General features: G+C 39.9%; 1 protein-coding gene across 3 annotated transcripts in view; it reads left to right on the plus strand.

Moving 5' to 3' along the window:
* Positions 1 to 20195, plus strand: part of MUSK (muscle associated receptor tyrosine kinase) — a 190271-nt gene extending 170076 nt beyond the window's left edge. For 2 of the 3 annotated variants that reach the window (XM_027839484.1, XM_027839486.1), the window contains 4 exons: positions 8694 to 8883; positions 10169 to 10360; positions 12885 to 13033; positions 19365 to 20195. In XM_027839484.1, the coding sequence (XP_027695285.1) occupies positions 8694 to 8883; positions 10169 to 10360; positions 12885 to 13033; positions 19365 to 20047 (1214 nt within the window). In that variant the 3' untranslated portion in view covers positions 20048 to 20195. Of the gene's footprint in view, positions 1 to 3552; positions 3642 to 4278; positions 4439 to 8693; positions 8884 to 10168; positions 10361 to 12884; positions 13034 to 19364 lie in introns of all 3 variants that reach the window. The other variant, XM_027839483.1, reaches the window with a different exon arrangement.
* The last annotated feature ends 1447 nt before the right edge of the window (positions 20196 to 21642 follow it).

Here is a 21642-nt window from a genome sequence, read left to right on the forward strand (position 1 = left end):
ACACACACACACACACACACACACACACACACACACACACCCATACCAGTATCATAGTCTTTGAGAACCCAGTACCACCTCTGAGCCACAATGAGGCATCAGATTAGGCCTTTAGTAGAGCCTGAATATGTTACAACCATGCATTCATTAAGGCAGTTTGGAACTCAGAACATATTTTTTCCATAGGAACAACATTTTAAAGGGTGATTAGGTTCAATATTTGCCCAAAGCAGACATAGATTTGGTTAACATTTGCTAAGTACCCCTCCCCATTCCTCAGAGGTAACAAGATTAGGCTTGGCTTAACTGTTGGATTTTGCTGAACTGCTTTTTCCCTCCTCCTTAGTTTTTATTATTTTATTCTTTATTACAAGGTATAACTTTCTGCAGAGGGCAGAGATGTCTTTGAAAATAAAGGTGATATAAAAATGAAAAGAAAGACAGAAGATGAGGGAGGAAGGGGAGAAAAAAAGAGAGAGAGAGAACATGGACTGAGGAAGAAGGGAAGACAGGGATGAAGACTGAGGCAGAGAGAATATCATATGTGTATGTGTATATATATAAATGTATACACATATATATATGTAGGCATGTATATATGTGTGTTGGTCCTCTTCAAGAATGAAGGATAAACAACATATGTGTGTATATGTATATGTATAGGTGTGTGTGTGTGTGTGTGTATGAATCACTGACTTCTTGAATAAAAGGAAGTCAGGACAGATGATACAGGTATCTAGGCCTAGGCCTAGTAAACACATCAGGTCAGAAAAAATTTTTCCATCCCCCAGGAGAGAGATTGCCTTTAACTCTGAATTATTTTCCCCATGATGAGAAAAACAGGACCATGGATTATAAGTAAAGGCTAAAATGAATAGGCTAGGGTGAGCCCAAGAAGTTTTGAACCTAAGTGTTCTGGCAACATCTACCCAACATAGGTGCTAGTAGAGAAAGAACCCTTAGGAGAGAGGAAGAGGAAAGGGTCCATTAAGCCTTCCTGGTTAGTCCACTTTGTGCCTTCCTACTTGGGGCAGAAACGCATATCACTAGCACAAGGAGGGAATGGAGGCAGATCAATCAATCCAACAACCAAAAAGCATTTATTTATGGACGTGCTATGCTTAGGCATTTGGGATATAAAGACAGAAATGACAGTCCTCATCCTCAAAGATCTTACATTCTGTAGAAGAAAACAACACATGCATAGAAGTAAAAAATATATGCAAAGCAATTGGGGGGGGGGTTTGCAGGGGAGATCAACAGGTGGGGGGAGTAGGGAAGACCTTGTGTGGATGGTTGCATTGAAGCTGAACTTTGAAGAAAACTAGGTATTTTTTTTTAAGGCAATCGGGGTTAAGTGACTTGCCCAGAGTCACACAGCTAGTAAGTGTCAAGTGTTTGGTCTGAGGCCACCTTTGAACTCAGGTCCTCTTGACTTGAGGGCCAGTGCTCTATCCACTGTGCCATCTAGCTGCCCCAAAACTAGGTATTCTAATAGGCAGAGGTGAGGAGGAAGTGCATTCCAGGCATCAGGGACAGCCTGGGCACAGGCACAGAGATGAGAGATGAACACCTATGAAGAACAGCAGGAAGGAGGCCAGAATAACCCATCACTGAAAACAAGACTTGTCAAAGCAATAGTCTACGGACAGTGGGTCAGTAACCATACTCTCTAAAAGGCAACACACAATTTACTTGTAAGAAGCGATAACCACCTTGTATGACTAAAAGGCAAAACAAGACTGTCAGAGGAAGTTAGAATCATGACATTATGGATACCCACACGCAAAGGAAGATAGGCTCACGCTAAGCCAAATTCCATGAATTATTCATTCAAGTTCTGTGTGCATGAGGACAAAATTTGACACAGTAAGTTAGCATTAGAATACTCATCATAATCTAATGGTTTTGTATTTCCCAAGTCCACTGGTGTTTCTTTAGGGTTAATGAAATTACTGTCAGATTATTCTTTGTGGCTCATCTGTTATTAAATCAGAAATATATTTCCTAGTGTTTTTAGTGGTGAAAGGTTTTTCTTTAAAAAAAAAGGGGGGGAGAGAGAGAGAGAGAGAGAGGAAAAAAAAAAACCTTCAAATTGAATTCATGCCCCAAATTTGGAAATAGAATCCTATACGGTTGTTACTAAAAATGAACAAAACTTGACTGTTATCTTTCAAAAGAAATCTACTGTCTACAAGGTCAGAACCTATAACTTCAAAGGCAGCAGGTTGGCTCCCTCTCTGTAACTTAGTCTCAGGAAGTTGCCCAAGGCCAAGATGTGGAACACAGAGCCACATGTGCCCTCCACAGTCCTCTGAGATGCTGGAACCATATCAAAATGTAACTAGGAAATATTTAATAAAATAAAATTACAATAGAACATAGATATAATGTTAATAGGTGGTTTTCTAAGTAAGCATGCAGCCTATAGGGATCCTTGTGTATGATTTACTGGGCCCCATTTCTATTTGAGTTTGACATCATTTGCTGAGAACACTGAAAAGTTAGATTTCTTGCCTAGGGTCACCTAAACCATTGATCACAGATGGGATTTAAACCCAGATCTTCCTGGCCCCATGGAAAGCTTTCTATCTATTGTGCCATGCTGGATCTCCATCCACTCAGAGTTTGTGATTTAACTTAAACTCAACTTGTGTAGTAGAAAAGCACTACATAAAGAATTAGGAAATCTGGGCTCTAGTCCCAGGCTAGCTCACAACTGGACCTTTAACCCATGAAGTAGCGTAAATACTATAGGTTTGTTTGTGGGTTGCAATAATAGTAATTTAACAAAAGTGAAATAATACCAAACCTAATGTTTCCCTTCAGTGCTAATGCTTGAAAGCATTCTCCCCTTCCTACCACCCTCAAGTCTTTTCAATGTTTGCCCAAAGCAGACACAAATTTGGTTTACGTTTGCTTAGTCCCCCTCCCCATTCCTTGATTAGTCCCATCTCTGCCAATAAACTACCTCTATAATCTCTTGCTAATAGTATTACCTCTCCCAGCCTCAGTTTTTTGACATGCAAAATGAATGACATCCAAGAACCACTACCATACCCAACCCTGTGATAACTGACTCTGTCTCAGTGTCTTGCCAATTCACTGTCTCCAAAGTTGGGGCAATAATGCTTGTCTTCCAAAAATGGGTATGGAGAACCCACCTCAGAGCCAGAAAGGGCTCTGATGCATCCTAGCAGTGCCGCCCTGGGCAAATCAAATGACCTCTCGGGTTTTAGTCTGCTCTCCAAGATGAAATCAAAGAGAGGGGGATGCTCTGCATTAATAGAGGGAATTTCTTCTATCATTGAAGTCATATATCCTTTCTCTAGCCTTTACAAAAATGCCATGAATATTCACAATATCTGGTTAAGAAAATTCATGCTTTTCCATTCCTACTGTCACTAAGGTGATTTTTAATTCTTCCTTTACTCCAAATGTAGGGTGTGTTTTTTTAACTTTCATTTTTTAATTCTGACATGCTATTGTTCTTTTGACCCTAAAAGTTTACTTTGTATGTGGTTTCTTTTTTTGTGGTTCTCTTTGTTTTAGCAACTTGCTATCAGGACAGGGGAAGATTGTACCAAGGTACCATCAATGTCACAATATCAGGCATTCCTTGTCAGAAATGGAGTGAACAGGTGAGTTTTTGCTTTTTGTTTTTGTGGGGGTTTTTTTGTGAGGCAATTAGGGTTAAGTGACTAGCCCAGGGTCACACAGCTAGTAAGTGTTATGTGTCTGAGGCTGGATTTGAACTCAGGTCCTCCTGACTCCAAGACCAGAGCTCTAGCCATTCACCACCTAGCTGCCCCAACAGGTGAGCTTTTAAAAGACTCCTGGCTCTCAGAAAGAAAATTGTTTGTTACTTACCTGTTTCATCTCTATTTTTCCCATCTACTTTCTTTATCTACATGCTTCTGCTTAGGGTGAGAGTCCTCACCAGTAGATTCCTGTCTACAGATAGATAGAGATGCTCTGTCTGGGAGATTTCCTAGTCAATTGCTACTAAACCCTGCCTCTTTGCCCTCCACTTAAATTCATATAGTATTTGAGGATTCCATTCAGGAATCAAGTAAATGATACATCCTTTCAGAGATGTACTTGTCAGTGTCTAATCCTCTGACCGATATGATTAGAGGAAGGGGAAAGAGAAAAGAAAGAATCATCTGATCTAATGAAAATTATAGTAAATCAAAGCTCACAATATCTGGATTTAATTTGGAAAGAATAATCAGCTGTATAGACTAAGGATAACTGATGTTGCTATTTTTTCACCAGGCCCCCCAAGTACACAGAAGGACACCTCAGATGTTCCCTGAGCTATCAAATGCAGAGAATTATTGCCGAAATCCAGGAGGAGAAAGGGAACGGCCCTGGTGCTTCACTAAGGACCGAGCTGTAAGATGGGAATACTGTGCAGTACCTCCCTGCACCAGTGGTAAGCAGGACTGGGGCATCAATTAGTTCAGGTGCTCACTAGCAGATACTGATCACAATGGCCTGGAAAATAGCCTACAACAAAAAACCGTTCTGATGTCTGATAAAACTTTTGTCTCTTGTCTAACACTAATATTTGTGTAATATTCCTACAGGTGTTTCCTCTTGTGCTTTTTTTTTTTGATGTTTTTATTTAAAGTTTTGAGTTCCATATTCTATCCCTCTCTCTCTTCTCTCCCCTCCTTGAGATGGCAAGCAATCAGATATAGGTCATACATGTGTTGCACTAAATTTTGAGGTTAACATTTCTCTATTCTGGCACTGGTAAATAGATTCTCCAGTTTAGAAGAGTCCTGAAAGATTAAGAAATCCAAATTCTACCCATTAGTCAAGCCAACAAACATTTTTAAGCTCTTACTCTAGGCAATCTGCTAAGTGTTAGGAATTCAAATACAAGCAGAAAGAAAGACAGCCCCGCCCTCAAGGAGTTGACAGTCTAATGGGGGAAGATAGCACACAAAAGGGATCTAACGGGTAAGGAGGGAGAAGGTACCTGAGCAAGGGCATGAGAGAGAAAGTCAGGGATGCCGCCTGGAGATGAATGAAGATGAGATTAGCCTGGGCTTTCTCCTTAAAAATGGAGGTGGGAGGAACCAGCCAGCAAGGGGAAGAGGCTGCAGATAGGGAGGTTACTTCCAATGTGGGGAGAAATCCAGGGGAGCTTCCAGAGTGAAGAGGTATCTATAGCATGGTAGAGAAAGTCTCATGGAGATGAGTCAATATCTGTGACAAGTCTAGCTTCTGAGGAACAATACTATTGACCATCTTGTGGGGTAGCCCTGCTCAAATTGTTACAAAACTCTTTTTTTTTAATCCAGTAAAAATTTGCCTATCTATAACTTTTGCCTAGTGGTTTTCATGAAAGCAAACCTGTTTGTTATGCCCATTGATAGGATGGAATGGTAGAAAGAGTACTGATCACAAGATCCGGGTGTGAATCTAACATCACTTCATGCCTGTGTGACCATGGGCTAATCATTTAACTCCTCTGGGCCTTAGGTTTCTTATCTGTAAATTGGGTGGGGGGGGGGAGGGTTGGACTAAGTGATGTCTGAGATCTCTTTCTGATTTAAATCTGTTACCCTAAGTTTTATTTTTGTTTCTTAAATGGACCCATGATTTCATTGGTCTAGGTAGCTGCTGATTAGGAAATGCCTATGTCAAAGCAGACCAGAAACTATCTTGTAATTTAGTGTTAGCAAGTTATCTGGGGTACTGTGAATGTAAGTGACTTGCCCAAGGTAACACAGCCAGTATGTGTCAAAGCCAGGTCTTCCTAACTCCACTGTACTGTACTGCCTCTTCATATTAAGATATTAACCTGAAAATGAAAATTTACATTCTCTTCTAAAAGAGAAGCCCAGATATCTGTGGGAGAAGGATAAGCCCTAGAACATAAAATTAGGCAAAGAGTAAAAAAAAAGCAGAAGTCAGTAGGATTCAAATTGTGTTTGTCACATTGCATGGTTGTTATTCAGTCATTCAGTTGTGTCCAACTCTTTGTGACCCTATGGACCATAGCACACCAGGTCCTTCTATCCTTCACTGTTTCCCGAAGTGTGTTCAAGTTCATGTCTGCTGTTTCCATGACACTATCTATCCATCTCATCCATCCCCTTCTCCTTTTGCCTTCAGTCTTTCCCAACACCAGGATCTTTTCCAGTGAGTCCTGTCTTCTCATTTTGTGGCCAAATACGTAAGCTTCAGCTTCAGGATTTGTCCTTCCAATGAATAGTTTGAATTAATTTCTTTAAGATTACACTGCAGCTTCCATGACTAACACTGAAATTTTTTGTTCCCAAATTAAAATCCAAATCCTCAATAATTCATCTTTCACCCATGCCAGAGTGAGCCATTGCATTTCTGAACAACACTCTCTCACCTTTGAGTTACCTCTTTTCAGTCTTTAGAGCTACATGCTTCATAAAATGAAATAGAGAACAAGATAAATTGAAATTATATACAGTGCTTAGCAATGTACATAACAAGCAATGTGCATTTAATTATTATCTTCTTTGTTTTCTAAGTTATTTTCCCACTCCTAAACCTAGCTATCGTGTCAGATTGGCAATGAGGTATACTAGAGAGAGACTAGAAAGTTAGTCAGGGAGTCAGAAAGACCAGTATAAGTCCTGATGAGGATGGGACCTGAATCCCTAAAAGGAAAAGAACATGTCTTTGGGATCTGGACCCCAAAAAGAAAAATCCTTGGACCTTCCCAAATCCCTGGCATTTTCCTGAGGCTGTAATTCACTCAACAGGCCTTTCACTGTGGCCCAGTCTCCCAATTCTGCTACCTCCCGACCCTTAATCCTATCTAGACTCCATTCTCCCTTGGCCATGTTTTCCAGGTCCCTGGTGTTCTATTCACCCCAGCTTACTGGCTACTCCCATCAAGACACCCCTTCTCCTAGCCCCTCCTCCAGTCATCCCAAACTACTTGGCCACTCCTAGATCCCTCCCATAGTCTTTCTGTATATAAGATCCATCTTGGTCGCCATTTAGGGGCTGAGACTTCCTCATGCCCACCCGTCCTTATGAGTGTCACAAATGGTCAGATTCCTTAGGAATCTATGTGGTTATATGGTTCATCTTTAATAAACCTTGTCTTTGGCTGAAAGAAGGTTTGGGTCAAATTCTTTCAGGCAGGACCTGCATGTTATTTTGGGGTCCCAGCACCCCTAATAGCTAAACCTCAACAGTCACACCTTTAACACATCTGGGCTGCCTGATCCTGGAAGCTGTCAGTACCCCAGGCAAGATTAAATTACAGAGAAACAGATCTTCACTGGTGGAGGGCCTTTCTATACCAGGAATTTCCCACACTGATGAAATCACATATATGATATATCTCTCCTCAAAGTGCACATAATTAATACTATATTATACATAGCTATTAATATATATTTATATAAATATATAATTAATACGATAATTAAATTCATGAGATCCCCATATAAATTACTATGTAAGTATTAACTATTTTTATTTTTTCTGATCACATGACCTGCTATTGAAAAGCTCCGATGCCCAATACCTATCACCCTAATGATAGATTTTACAAAAGAGAATGATCCTCAAGAACTGGCTACAATAAAGCATTTCCTTTTAGCCTCTGCTTTTGTAGGAGCTGGGGAGGACCATGGTCGATGATCTTCTGGGATGTCTGGTAAAGGAAGCATATTTTGGACAAAAATTCAAGATCAGTTAATGTTCACAGCTGTAGTTACAATGTCATAAGAGATATAGTAAGATAAACTCATCCCTGGCCTGGGTTCCAGTCCTGTCTATAATAAGAGCTCAATGTGACATCTATGTGACCTTGGGTAAACCACTTGACCTCTCTGGTCCTTAGCCTCCTTATCAGCACACCATTACATTGTAAGCTCCTTGAGGGCAGGAACTATCATTTGCCTCTTTTTGTATGTCCAGGGCACGATTCAAGGCACGTAGTAGGTACTTACTGATTGATCAGCCACATAAGAAGGGAAAACTAAATGAGATCTCAGGTTTCTTCAATTATAAACATCTCTGCTTTGAGGCAGTTTGAGATAATTCTCTGTCACAGTGTACAGAGTGCCGGACTTGGAGTCAGAAAGACCTGAATTCAAATCTAGCCCAGATTCTTAACTGTGTGACTTTGGACAAACCACTTAACCCAGGTCTGCCTCAGTTTTCCCATCCACAAAATGAGGATAATAATAGCACTTCCCTCCCAGGGTTGTTGTAAGGAGAAAATGAGATATATGTAAAGCGCTTTGCAAACTTTGGGGCAGCTAGGTGGTACAGTGGATAGTGTGATATCCTAGAGTCAGGAAGACCCGAGTTCAAATTTGATTTCAGATACTCACTAGCTGTGTGACCCTGAGCAAGTCACTTGGCCCTGTTTGCCTCAGTTTTGTCATCTGTAAAATGAACTGGAAAAGGAAATGGCAAACTACTCCAGTATCTTTGCCAAAGAAATCCCAAATGGGGTCATGAAGAGTCAGACACAACTGAACAACAATAACAGTTATAACCCTTAGGGACTGGTGTTGATGTTTAGTTTGCATGAGTCAAATGAGTAATCAGGAAGACCCCAGCCCCAGGCACTTGACTCAGAATGTATAATTTCTTTCCCAGCTGACTTTCAGTTCAGAACCTCCTTTCACGTTTGCCACTGAACCAAAACCCACCTTTTTTTTGTTTTCTCACAGTCTCCCCACTGGTAACCGTCAAACCCAGTGCAGACATTCCAGAACGACCTTCCTCATCTGCATTTTCACCTACCTACTCTATGACGGTCATCATCTCCATCATCTCCAGCTTTGCAGTGATTGGCTTTCTCACCGTGACTGCTCTCCTTTGCTGCCGCCGAAGGCGAAGACAGTGGAAAAATAAGAAGAGGTAAAATCAGGCTTTTCTTGAGTCAGCCCCTCAACTGAGGAGAGAAGTCCTGCCTTAGGTATCTCAACCAAGAGTAACACCTGACTACAGTTATTTTCTTCAGTCTGCCTCTGTCATTAGTCATCCTGCTTTGCAAGTAATTATCAAAAATAATTTGGCATATCTTGACAAATGGGGAAGTATATAATTTCCTCCTCTCCTTAGACAGGCAGAGGACGATAGGGACATACCATCAAACATTTTGCTGGTCAGTTTTACTTAAACTGTTTTTCCTTGTTACAAGGTAGGATTCATTTAAGGATAAGGGAGTATCAGAAAATGACATTTGTAAAAAAAAAAAGCCATCAATTAAACTTTTTTTTAAGAAAAATAGTAATGCCAAGAAAGAAGGTGTTTGTGGTTTTCCTCTGTGTACCTTAATAAAGGTTGCATGGCTGTAAAAAAAAAAATAGTCATACCTTTTAGGACAGAGGTCCACAGGACCATCTTTTATTTTCATCAAAATAGTTGTTTGAGAGAATTAATGGGTTTAGATTTTTCTTTTTTTGCCTACTTGGCAGGGTAGGTAGTTCTGAAAGGGCTGGGTAATTATATAACAATTATAGTGGTATTATTGGTAGTCATTATGGAATGTGCCAAATGATTTGAATACCAATCAGTCAACAAGTATTTTTTAAACACCTGTTCGCACCCAACATTGTTGGAGGTAATGTGGACAACACAAGGACAAGGAACAAAACAATCCCAATTGAACAATTTAAAAGACTTCTGTGTTTCTTTGGAGTCAGTCTAATGTTAAATCTGGAGTATGTCCAATAAAATGAAAGCTTTTTGAGGGAAAGAAATTTTGTTTTGTTTTGTCTTTCTTGCCTCAGCACCTAGTACAGAACTGGGCACATAGACACTTCTTTTGATTTTTTGTTTTGTTTTTGGTGAGGGCAATTGGGGTCAAGTGATTTGCCCAGAGTCACACAGCTAATGAGTGTTATGTTACTGAGGCTGGATTTGAACTCTTGTCCTCCTGACTCTAGCACCTCTGCTCTATCCACTGTACCACCTAGCTGCCCTGACATAGGCACTTCTTAAGCGCTTATTGGGTCGCATTGTATTCACACTTAGATCGCACTGGTGTAGATATGACCTTCCAGAAGGACTCCTTGGGCCCTTCCAACCTTTTTGACCAATAAATTAGGTGTCCTTTGAAGGCATTATTGCTGGGGAGAAAGAGTAAAAGAAGTCCCTGCTTTAACCAATCCTGAGATTTATGTGTTGCTCTTCTTTGCAGGGAATCTGCAACCCCCACACTCACAACTCTCCCTTCTGAGCTCTTGCTGGACAGACTTCATCCCAACCCTATGTACCAGCGCATGCCACTCCTTCTGAACCCCAAACTCCTCAGCCTGGAGTATCCACGAAACAATATTGAATATGTGAGAGATATTGGAGAAGGAGCATTTGGAAGGGTCTTTCAAGCAAGGTAAAGTTTCTAAAGAAAAATATTTCTATTGTTGAAAGATGTGCACCTTTCCCTTTGAAAGTGCTTTTGGTGGCTTTTATGAGGGTGTTGTGGGATGTGAAAAGGAACCACATTGAATTTTGATATGTATAAAATTTTGCATGTCAGGTTTTTTTTTACCAAATTATTAAATATCTTGATTAAAAGTGTTTGCCCATTTAATTTGGCATACAGTATGTAACATGCAGGACAGTTAGGTGGCACAGTATATAGAGTAAGAGGTGTAAAATCGGAAGACTCATCTTCCAGAGTTCAAATCTGACCTTAGACACTTACTTAGCTGTGGGACTCTGGGCAAGTCACCTAACCCCTTTGCCTCAGTTTCCTCATTTGTAAAATGAGCTGGAGAAGGAAATGGTAAGCCACTCCAGCATCTTTGCCAAGAAAACCCCAAATGGGGTCACAAAAAGTTGGACATGGCTGAAAAATGACTGAAATATAGCACACGCAATAAAGGATCATGGTGCATGGGAAAGAAAATAAGGGATGAAGAACAAGTGTAAACAAAATCACACAGAAGTGCAGATACTTAAGAGTCAATTAAATCTAATCGACCATTTAATGCTGCAGAATGGACTCATCTGTAAAATGAGGTGGTTGGACTAAATGGCATCTAAGACCCTTTCCCACTCTAAATCTGGGCTCCCATTATCCTTGTATATTCATAAAATGACTTTTTAATATAGTGCATTATTTTCAAATTTCCAAATTCCCTTACCAATTTTCTATTGCTGTATTTATTTCATTTCATTTAAAGATCACTTTAAACCTTTGTTTTAAAGATTATTCTCAAATTTTTCTTCTCTTACAGACAATAATATTCCTGATTATGGGGCAGGAGAAAGAACAAAGTATAGGAGCCAGAAGACTTTAGTGGTGGTCATGGCTCTGCCAGTAACTTGTTACTTAAGTTTGACCAAGTAACTTCCCCTCTCTTGGCCTCAAGTTCCTCATCTCTCTAGTAAAGATTACTATAGAGTAATCTTAGAGATTAGATCATCTTCAATGGCCCTATAAGCTCTAACATTTTATGGTTCTGTATAGATTAATAGATTAATTCTATTAAAAAAGAGAGATGAAATATGCATTTTTATAAAATGAGAAAGTGTGTTAGGATGAAAGGATCACTTTGGGTCTCAACATTTCTTTTCGTTCCCCAAAGCTGATAACCATTATTTTCATTTTCACAACAACTTTGTTTTATGTCCCTTCTAAAAACTTTTCTTTAATGGGTGGTCGTGTCTTAAATATTCAATTAGACCTGAAAAAACACAATCCCACTCACATTTACCAAGGCCATTAGACACCCTCCATTAGATTCCCAAAGTAGTATGTATAGTCACAGAGGTTGGTGATTCTTAGATCTTCAGTAGCTCATAAATTCTATCACACCAAAACAATATATTTTTCCAAGTGGAACCTACGAGGAAAGTGTTGCCAATAACTTCCAAGTTGCAGCTGCCATAATGCAGGGTTGAGAAGTTCTAAGCCAGACCTGTTATTTAGAGGCATATTAGAAATGTTGGTCCTAGGGCAGCAAATAGGCATAGTGGATAGAGCATCCTAGAGTCAGGAGGACCCGAGTTCAAATCCAGTCTCAGACACTTACTAGCTGTGTGACCCTGGGCAAGTCACTTAACCTTAATTGCCACCACCCCTTACCCATACCCTACCCCCGCCCCCCAAAAAAAACCAAGTTTTGGTCCTAGAGTAAGATCTTCTCACATTATGTTGCTTAATGAATCAAGTTAAAATGTTAAATTTATCTTAACTTCTTTCTTGTGGAATCCAGTCACTACTAGTAAAAGAGTAGTCCTCATATCATCTTAGAGCCAGAGTTCTTAACCTACCTGCTCCACAGGCAGATTTCAGGGGTTCCACAAATGGGGAAAAATACATTTTTATTTTTAATACTCTCTAATTGGAATTTAGCACTTCCTTCAATCATTTAAAAAGATTATTTTGAAAAGGGGTCCATTGATTTTGTCAGACTGCCAAATGCATCCATGACACACACGAAAAGATTAAGAATGCTAGGTGGAGGTGGGTAGAAGGGCCTAGTAGGTAAAGTTCTCTCTACACAGAGTCAGGAAGATCTGGCTTCACATTTTTTGCCCAGTTACTCTCTGGTGGTGTGACTCTGAGTGTGTCATTTAACCTCTGATTCCCCCAGCTTCCTCTTCTGTAAAATGGGGATAATAGTAATTACCTCACAGAATTTTTAGGACCAAATGGGATAATATATGTAATTACTTTGTGAACCTTAACCTCATCTTCTCCTTTGAAGAGGCATTCATATTGGTCTGAGTATAGACCTTAAAATAAAATCTTTCTGAAAAGGAAAATAACACCAATTTTAGACCATATTCATGTTAAAACCAGAATTGGGGAGAAGTCAAACTTAGCATTGTTGCTGTAGCCTCTATTTGGACCAGTATGGCGGATGGAATATCCATAAACGTTGATCTCCATTTTTGATTCTCAGAGCTCCAGGCCTACGACCTTATGAGCCTTTTACCATGGTGGCAGTGAAAATGCTGAAAGAAGAAGCCTCAGCAGACATGCAGGCAGACTTCCAGAGGGAGGCGGCCCTCATGGCAGAATTTGACCATCCAAACATCGTTAGGCTCCTAGGTAAGAAAGGAAAATGCACAATCAGGCCTTTCTTTGGGAAGCTATGGATTATTCCTCAAGTTGCCCCTCCCAAAACTCAGATCAGCGATGGTGACTCTAAGGGCAGCGCTCCCATCACCCACTTAGGGAAGTTTGGATAATTTGCAATGAAAAGGATTACAGTGGTCAGGCATTGCTGGTGGGGCACAGTGAATTAACAATTATAGGATCAGGGGATTTAAAACCAAAGTGGTTTTCAGAGATCTTTGAGTCTAAGTTCCAGGGGTGGGAAACCTATGGCCTCAAACCACACATGGCCCTCTAGGTCCTCAAGTGAGGGCCACATGTGGCAAGCTCTTCATTTTGAAGGTAGTACCTGTGGCATTCCCCTCTCACATGAGGTTCCCAGAAGCCTGTAGACTTTGGTGAAGACTGATTTTGGCCAATGAAAACCTCAGTCTCCCTCCATTTGCTGCTGACAGGTATGCATAGTAAAGCTAGGAATTCAGACTAGGTAGATGGAGAAACAAACCTCTTTAACTTATAACTTCTCTGATTCAAATTCTCTTGCATTGAAGCCTAAGTGCTATATTTTGGCCAGCAAAATCTTCAGTCTCCCTACAAACAGATGAGGATGCTGAGATGTGGAGGACAGGACATGACCTACACTTAAGGTCACACAGGTTAAGTAGCATAGCAAGGAATTGAGCCCTGGGGTTCCATGACCCTATTTCCAATGCCCTTTGTACTCTACTAGGGGTGGGGAACCTGTGGCCTCAAGGCCACATGTGGCCTTCTAGGTCCTTGGGTGCAGCCTTTTGACTGAATCCAACTTTTATAGAACAAATCCTTTTATTAAGGGGATTTATTCTATGAAGTTTGGATTCAGTCAAAGGGCCACACTTGAGGACCTAGAGGGCCATATGTGGCCCGGAGGCCGCAGGTTCCCCACCCCTGCACTATACCATGCTGTCTCTCACACAAGAGCAGTATATTGCAAGGATAGGTGATTTATTCCATTGGTTCCAGTGAATATCACCTGAATTAATTGCTGGTGGCCTTTAAGGCATCATGCTTACTTCTTTCTTTTTTCTTTTTCCATTTTCTCCCTTTCTTGCTTCCTTTCTGGATAGCCAGTTATCAGATAATATTATAATGGGTTGGTGATAGATGATATACCTTCTGGCTCTAAAATTCCGTGATTCTCTCTTTCTTGCCTCTGTATTATTTGCACATGGCACCGCTGGGCATTCCTTAGACCCCATCAGGTTCTCGTAGGCCAAGAAATAGCAAAACAGGTATCCAGTGCTTAGATGCATGCCCTAGTAGTCATGTGATTTGCTATTCTATGGCAATACCGCCAGTGATAAGTGACATCACTGCTCATGCAACTCAGTTTCTCCATCCATGCAACACCTTTGTTTGGCTGGTGTCAGAAAAAGCAAGATGTCTGGAAAACACTTTGCATTTCTCAGGGAGAAAAAAGAAACTATAGGTAAGCAAAAGGTGGGTTTGGTATAATTCCAAGAAGAAGCTAGCTACCCTGTGATAAAACTTCCCTATTGCCTCAATTCTTTCTTTTTTGATTTGGTTCTTAAGGCACATTTAATGCCCGTATTGCTTCCTGATATTTTATATGTATATAATAGAAAACATTTATATCACCCTTTACATTCATTGCCCGATATAACACTTGCAGCAACCATGTCAGATAATTATTAAAATTATTACAGCTAATGTTTATATAGCACATTAAGGTTTACAAAGTTACGTGTACATTATATATGGGGCAGCTAGGAGGGCACAGTGAATAAAGCATTGGGCCTACAGTCAGGAAATCATGAGCTCAAATCCATCCTCTGGCACTGACTAGCTGTATGACCTTGGACAAATTACTTAACCTTTGTTTGCCTCTATTTTCTCATTTGCAAAATGGGAGTAATAATAGCCCTATCTCCCTGGGTTGTTGTAAGAACCAAATGAGATAGTAATTGTAAAGCACTTAACACAGTGCCTGGCCCATAGTAAGCACTATATAAATATTAGCTAGTGTGTGTGTATATACATATATATTTATCTATATAGATATGCATCTCTACACATGTATATATATACATTATATATGTATGTACATGTATATGTATCTATATAGATATGCATATATGCATTTATGTGTGCATATGTATATGTATATATATATACATACATACGTGTGTGTGTGTATGTGTATGATTTGATTCTCACAACAACCCTGTGAGGTGGTACTATATTATTATCACCAGTTTGCAGATAAGGGAACTAAGGTAGGGTCACATAGCTAGAAAGGTTCCTGAAGCAGTATTTGAATTCAGTTCCTGATTCCAAGTACAGCTCTCTATCCACTACTCCACCTAGCTGCCAGCCAAATGTAAGACAACTAGACAGATGAAGACATTGAAATACAAAGGGTTAAGTGACTTGTTCAACAGATGGTAAGTAACAGAACCAGGATTCACACCCTATATCCCCTGACTTTAGTGCTGGGGCCCTTCTCACTCCAGCATGCTGCCTTCCTGTAGAGTGCTATACACCACTTTCACTTATATTCTATTCTATCCTCACAGCTCTTTAATTTTTAAGAGTTTTATGAAAATACAGGTTTACAAATGATTTTTTAAAAATCTTTTTCAATTGTGTATTGGAAGCATCTACAAAACACTTTTACATATAACCTTTACATAAGCTTATTAGTCATTTGACACTAAACTTCTCTGTTTTCCCAGATTCCTATGTAAAGAACCAACTTGAAAGTACAGGAAGGCAAATGCATTAATCCACTGGCCCTTCTTTCCCCTTACTCTGTGTTACTTCCTATATCGCCTTTGTGACACCCTCTATTTAAAAGAAAAAAATTAATCTCACAGTTTTACTGTGAACCTTTTGGTTCTGTCCATTACTGTCTCTGGTTTATTTCTAATATACACCATATTCCTGAGATAGTATGGGACATGTTGGGGTCAGGAAGAGCTGGGTTCAAATTCTTACTCACCACTCTTAGCTGTGTAACACTGGGCAAATCAATTCACCCCAATAGGCCTCGGTTTCCTCATGTGTAAAATAAGGAAGTTGGACTCAATGACCTATAAGAGCTCTTCCCACTGTAAATCTATGCTCCTTTGTTCCTGAAGTACTCTATATTCATCACAGGGCATTGTTTACTATATCACAAAGGTTGGCTACTTGGGGAAGGGGTGAAGCACTGGACCTAGTATTAGGAAGATTGGAGTTCAAGTTCCACCTCCAACACTTATTAGCTGTGTGACCCTGGGCAAGTCACTTTATTTCCTTCAATGTGGGTCAATGATCACATCTACTTCCCAGGGTTGCTGTGAGGACCAAATGTGATAATATTTGGAAAGAATTTTGAAAACCTTAAAAGTATTATTATAGAAATGTTAGCTATTATTATCATTGTTCCTCCTCCTCTAAGCTGCTGTCACAGCCTGGACCCCAAGAACAGGACAATAGGGAGGTCCTAATGTAACTTGCCCTTTTAAAGTGTGAAAGGGAAGCCAGGGGACTAGAACCCCCAGGGGACTTAGAAGCTTCTAATAGATGACTTTCAAGCTCCAATCCCAGGTCCTGTTTACTGTCTCTCCAAACACAGCTCCACTGAAAGAATTTGGGATTTCACAATAACCCAGACCACTGGGAGTAATGAAGCATTGTCTTTCAGTCACAGACTTTGCATGGTTTAGGGATAAGCCCTACAGTATGTGTGTCAAAGTAACCCCTAGCAACAGAATTGTCTATATTGCCCAATAGAAAGCTCAGAATGAGACTGGTGTCCGTGGAGGAATGCATCAAAATGCCACTGGCCATGCATTGTAAACACTCAGTCTGGTTCTCCTGATACTCATTCTTTGCAGTTGTATTCTCAAGCATATTTCATTAACAATTCCAATTTCTTGGAAGGAAATGGCAATGAGAAGAAAAAGAATTGGACAAACATTAAGGGACACTCAGGCTAGGATAACGTTTCTTTTTTTTAAATATTTATTTTATTTTTAATTTATGGAATAAAACAAGCATTTCCCTAACATAGTATAATTTTAAAAAAAAAGATGGGTTGCACATGAAACAGCAAAGCTATTATGCACAACTTCCTATTCCTTTTAAATCTATAATAAAGGGTAACATTTCCTATGAAAGGAGCCTAGTCAGATTCCTAGATCAGGGTCTTCAGGTCCCTGGATCAAACATCAGTCCTTTCTAAGTACAACGAGTGTGTCCCAGCACAGACATTCCAACACGCTTCAGTTTCTCAATCCATATGTTAGAAAAAGGCAGAAGTGCCTGAGATAGTCATAGAATTTTGGACCTTAAGAGACCCTTAAATCATCTGGTCCCACCTCATCACTTCGCAGATAAGGAAACTGCAGCCAGCTGCGGAGACTTGTTCTGAGATCAGTTAATGACAGAGCTATACCCAGAACTCAGGGTTTCTGATTCCCAGATTATGGCTTTTTCTGCTTGACCTTAAAATGACCTACCATCCAGGAATATAGTGAGAACTGTTAGGGGAAAAACCTTGCTACTCTTAAGAGAGGTTTGATGTTAAAAAAAAAAAACCAACCCACAAATCAATTATAATTGTCATGTGTCAAACAACAAAGAATAGCACCAAACACAGTGCCTTGTACATAGTAGATAATAATTGTTAGTTATTATCAATAATTCAATAGTAATTAAACTTTACAAAGTGATTTACATATGTTATCTTATTTGATCTTCACAACAACCCTAAGAAGTAAGTGCTATTATTAATCCCCATTTTATAGATTAGAAAACTGAGGCTCAGAGAGATATCTTGCCCAGGCTTCACACAAGTAGTTAAAAGTCTAATGGGGAATTTATGCCCAGGCCTTATTCACACCAAGTTCCATTCTTTCTCCTCAGAACCACTCTATATTTGCTACTTTGGGGAAGGAGGAGACATGTACCGTCAACAACCTAGAAAACCACAGGCAGGATCTTATTAAATACCTTCACAGGTAGTATAGTACCTTATTTCTAGAGAAATTTCTGGAAGGAACATCCAATTGCCCAGTGTAATAAGGTATAGTTATTTATTAATTTCTAATTTTGTCTATAAGGATACGCTGATTGATGAAGCCCTTAGAATGTGAAATCTTAGTAAAAATCTCAAGATCAGGGTTGGAAGTTAAGGGTTGGAGAGGTGGTGTCAGAGAGAAAGGAAAAGATTTTATATTCAAATTTTTACCTGCCTAAACCACATGGAAATGGCATTTTATCAAAATAGTTCAGGATAAGAATTTCAAAAATTCTCTACTTTTTAGTGCCTTCAAGAATCTTAGGGCATTTTAAAGTGTTACCTATTAATCCCTTAACATCCTTATTCATACGCCATCTTTTCTATTACTATCACTGATAGAAAAATAATTGCAATAATGCTTTTACAATTATATAGCACCTCCTAGTTTTCAAATCCCTGCACACATATTATCACACTTGAGTGTTTCAGCAACCTGTAAGATTAATGGGACAGGTACTATTATTCTCATTGTATAGATCAATAAAAATTGGACTAAATAGTAAAGCGCTACCAAGGGTTGCTTGACCATTACATGGCTGGGTTGGGGCTTGGCTCCTGGTCCAGTGTTCTTTCCACCATCCTGCCTCAGATTGAAACAACAATGAAGCAAAAAATGTAATTTTGTCGGTTCTTGACCCTTAAGACTTGAAAGGAACCTCAGAGGTCAGATAATCAAAGTCTCACCTGAAGCATGAAACTGAAAGAAATCCCCTATAGCATTCTCAACAAGTGAATATCTTAACTTACAGAGAATTCTTTACCTGCTAAGACAAGGCAGTAATTAGGTCATAGATCATACATAGACAGCTAGAAAGGACCTCATGAGTCCTCTAGCCTAATCTCTCATTTCACAGATGAATAAATTGAGACCCAAAGAGGTTAGGTGATTTATATAACTATCACCTCTAATTTTTTCTGTCCCTATGTCTTTCTTAGGGTAGCTTAGCAGCACAGTAGATAGACCATAGGACCCAAGTTCAAATCTGGCCTCAGACACTTACTAGCTGTGTGACTTTGGGCAAGTCACTTAATCCTGTTTGTCTCAGTTTCCTCATCTGCAAAATGAGCTGGAGAAGGAAATGGCAAATCCTTCCTATATCTTTGCCAAGAAAACCCCAGCGGGGTCACCAAGAGTCAAACAAGACTAATCATTCAAAAAAAAAGTCTTAATGAGGCCCAAGATCTCATGACTTTTTTTACTTTCCATGTCACTTTTAACTTAAATAGAGTTTGCTGACCATACTGTTTTGGTTCTAGGAGTGTGTGCTGTTGGTAAGCCGATGTGCTTGCTGTTCGAATATATGGCCTATGGGGACCTCAATGAGTACCTCCGAAACATGTCGCCTCGGACAGTGTGCAACCTCAGCCACAGTAACTTGGCTACCAGGGTCCGACTGTCCAGCCCAGGACCTCCTCCCCTATGTTGTGCTGAGCAGCTCTGCATTGCTAGGCAGGTAGCAGCTGGCATGGCTTACCTCTCAGAGCGCAAGTTTGTCCACCGGGACTTAGCCACCAGGAACTGTCTGGTGGGTAATAATATGGTGGTGAAGATTGCTGACTTTGGCCTCTCCAGGAACATCTACTCAGCAGACTACTACAAAGCCAATGAAAACGATGCCATCCCCATCCGCTGGATGCCCCCAGAGTCCATTTTTTATAATCGTTACACAACAGAGTCTGACGTCTGGGCCTATGGGGTGGTCCTTTGGGAGATATTCTCCTATGGCCTGCAGCCCTACTATGGGATGGCACACGAGGAGGTGATTTTCTATGTAAGGGATGGCAACATCCTCTCCTGCCCCGAGAACTGCCCTCTAGAGCTTTACAACCTGATGCGTCTCTGTTGGAGCAAGCTGCCTGCAGACAGGCCCAGCTTCACCAGTATTCACCGCATTCTACAACGAATGTGTGAGAGGGCAGAGGCAGCAGTGGGTGTCTGAGATGATCTGAAGTCAAACAAGACACTGCATACCCCCGTTGTGTCCCCTATCAGTTGGGGGCACCCAAAATCAGAAGCTTGCCAAGGCCAAGGGTAGGGCAGAGTTATGGCAGACATGAGAAAAATGGTTCCTTGAGGCTTTGGGGAGAGGGGCTAAATGAGACAGTGACAAAATTCACATGGTAAAGAGACCACTTGTGAGTAGTGGGCCATTATACAAAGAGTACAATGTTCTGGATAACAGAACCTACTTACTCCTCCTACCTACGGAAAATTACCATCCATATTTTACCAAAGATGATTTAATCCTCTCATCTCCTCAGTAGCTAACAGCAGCATCTGGTTACTCTGTGTCAAGTTTCAATATGAAATGGGGGTCAGTGCTTTGATGAAATAAAACGGCTGATCAGCTAAATTCTGAGGGCTACTTTTGCCTTCCTCTTCTAACTCTTTTAGGTTCTTTACATTGTTTTTTCTTTGATTGGTATTCACTCTCTCTTCACATCTTTTATTTTATATTCCCTTTTAACCATTTTAAATGTCGTTTTAAAAAATAAATGTGTCTGTAATGTATTTGGACTTTCTATTTCCTTCTACATGAACACTTCATTCTTCTTTACTGTTTCTTATTCCTTTGATCCTTATCTAATAACGTCCTTTCCCTTTCTACATCAGAGCTCTCTTCTAATCTTTCTTAGAAAATGTCTTCATATCCTAAGCTTTTCCCTTTTCTTAGTTTTGTTTTTTGTTTTTGTTTTTTTTTGTCTCAAACTCTTAAGCTTTCAGCTTCTACTTCTCATCTGCCAGAATGTTGTCCCTTTTTTGATTTCTAGCATGCAACTATGTCTCTGTATATATATGTACATATCTAGATATATGTGTGTGTGTGTGTGTGTATATATATATACACACACACATACTTATATATATATACGTATATGTGTATATATGTCCCCTATTGAATTGACCTTTTCTTCTTTTTTTCTAGTCCTCTGTCTTCTCTTCACCCTCTCTTCTGCATGTAAAGTGAATTGGGGGAATTAAAAAGGACTAAGGAAGGGTTAAAAAATTTAGCAGATTAATATGTAAATGTTTTCTGGAACCAAGTTCAATAGTTGTCTTCTGGATTGGCCCATGTAGAGACCTAAGATAGAACCTCACTGGGAACACTGGAGACATTTTTTTCTCAAGGCTGCTAATTTTCTTTTCTTTTTTCCTTTTGTAATCTGATGGAGAGAGTTGTTATCCCTCAGTTATATTATCAGATCCTAGTCAACATTTCAGAAATACCTTCCAGATGGAAAATTGTAGAGAGATGCACACGTGGACCTGAATTTGTTTCAAAACTGAATCTTTTCTTATGCACTCTACTGTTTGACCATTTCAAAAAAAAAAAAAAAAGCACACACACACATCATGATGTTACTGATTTGGTTGTGATTTACAAACCTATTGAGTATCAGCAGTTAGTATTGTGCTCTGAAGCAGCTGGGGTCTCAAAAAGGCAGCTGCCCAGAGCCCCACATGATGTCTCATCTTTGGAATAAATATGAACACCATGGATTTATTCTTGGAGGAGAATAGATATCACTTCCT

This window comes from Vombatus ursinus, unplaced genomic scaffold (assembly GCF_900497805.2).
Source record: "Vombatus ursinus unplaced genomic scaffold, bare-nosed wombat genome assembly UNPS02014832.1, whole genome shotgun sequence".
Lineage (NCBI taxonomy): Eukaryota > Metazoa > Chordata > Mammalia > Diprotodontia > Vombatidae > Vombatus > Vombatus ursinus.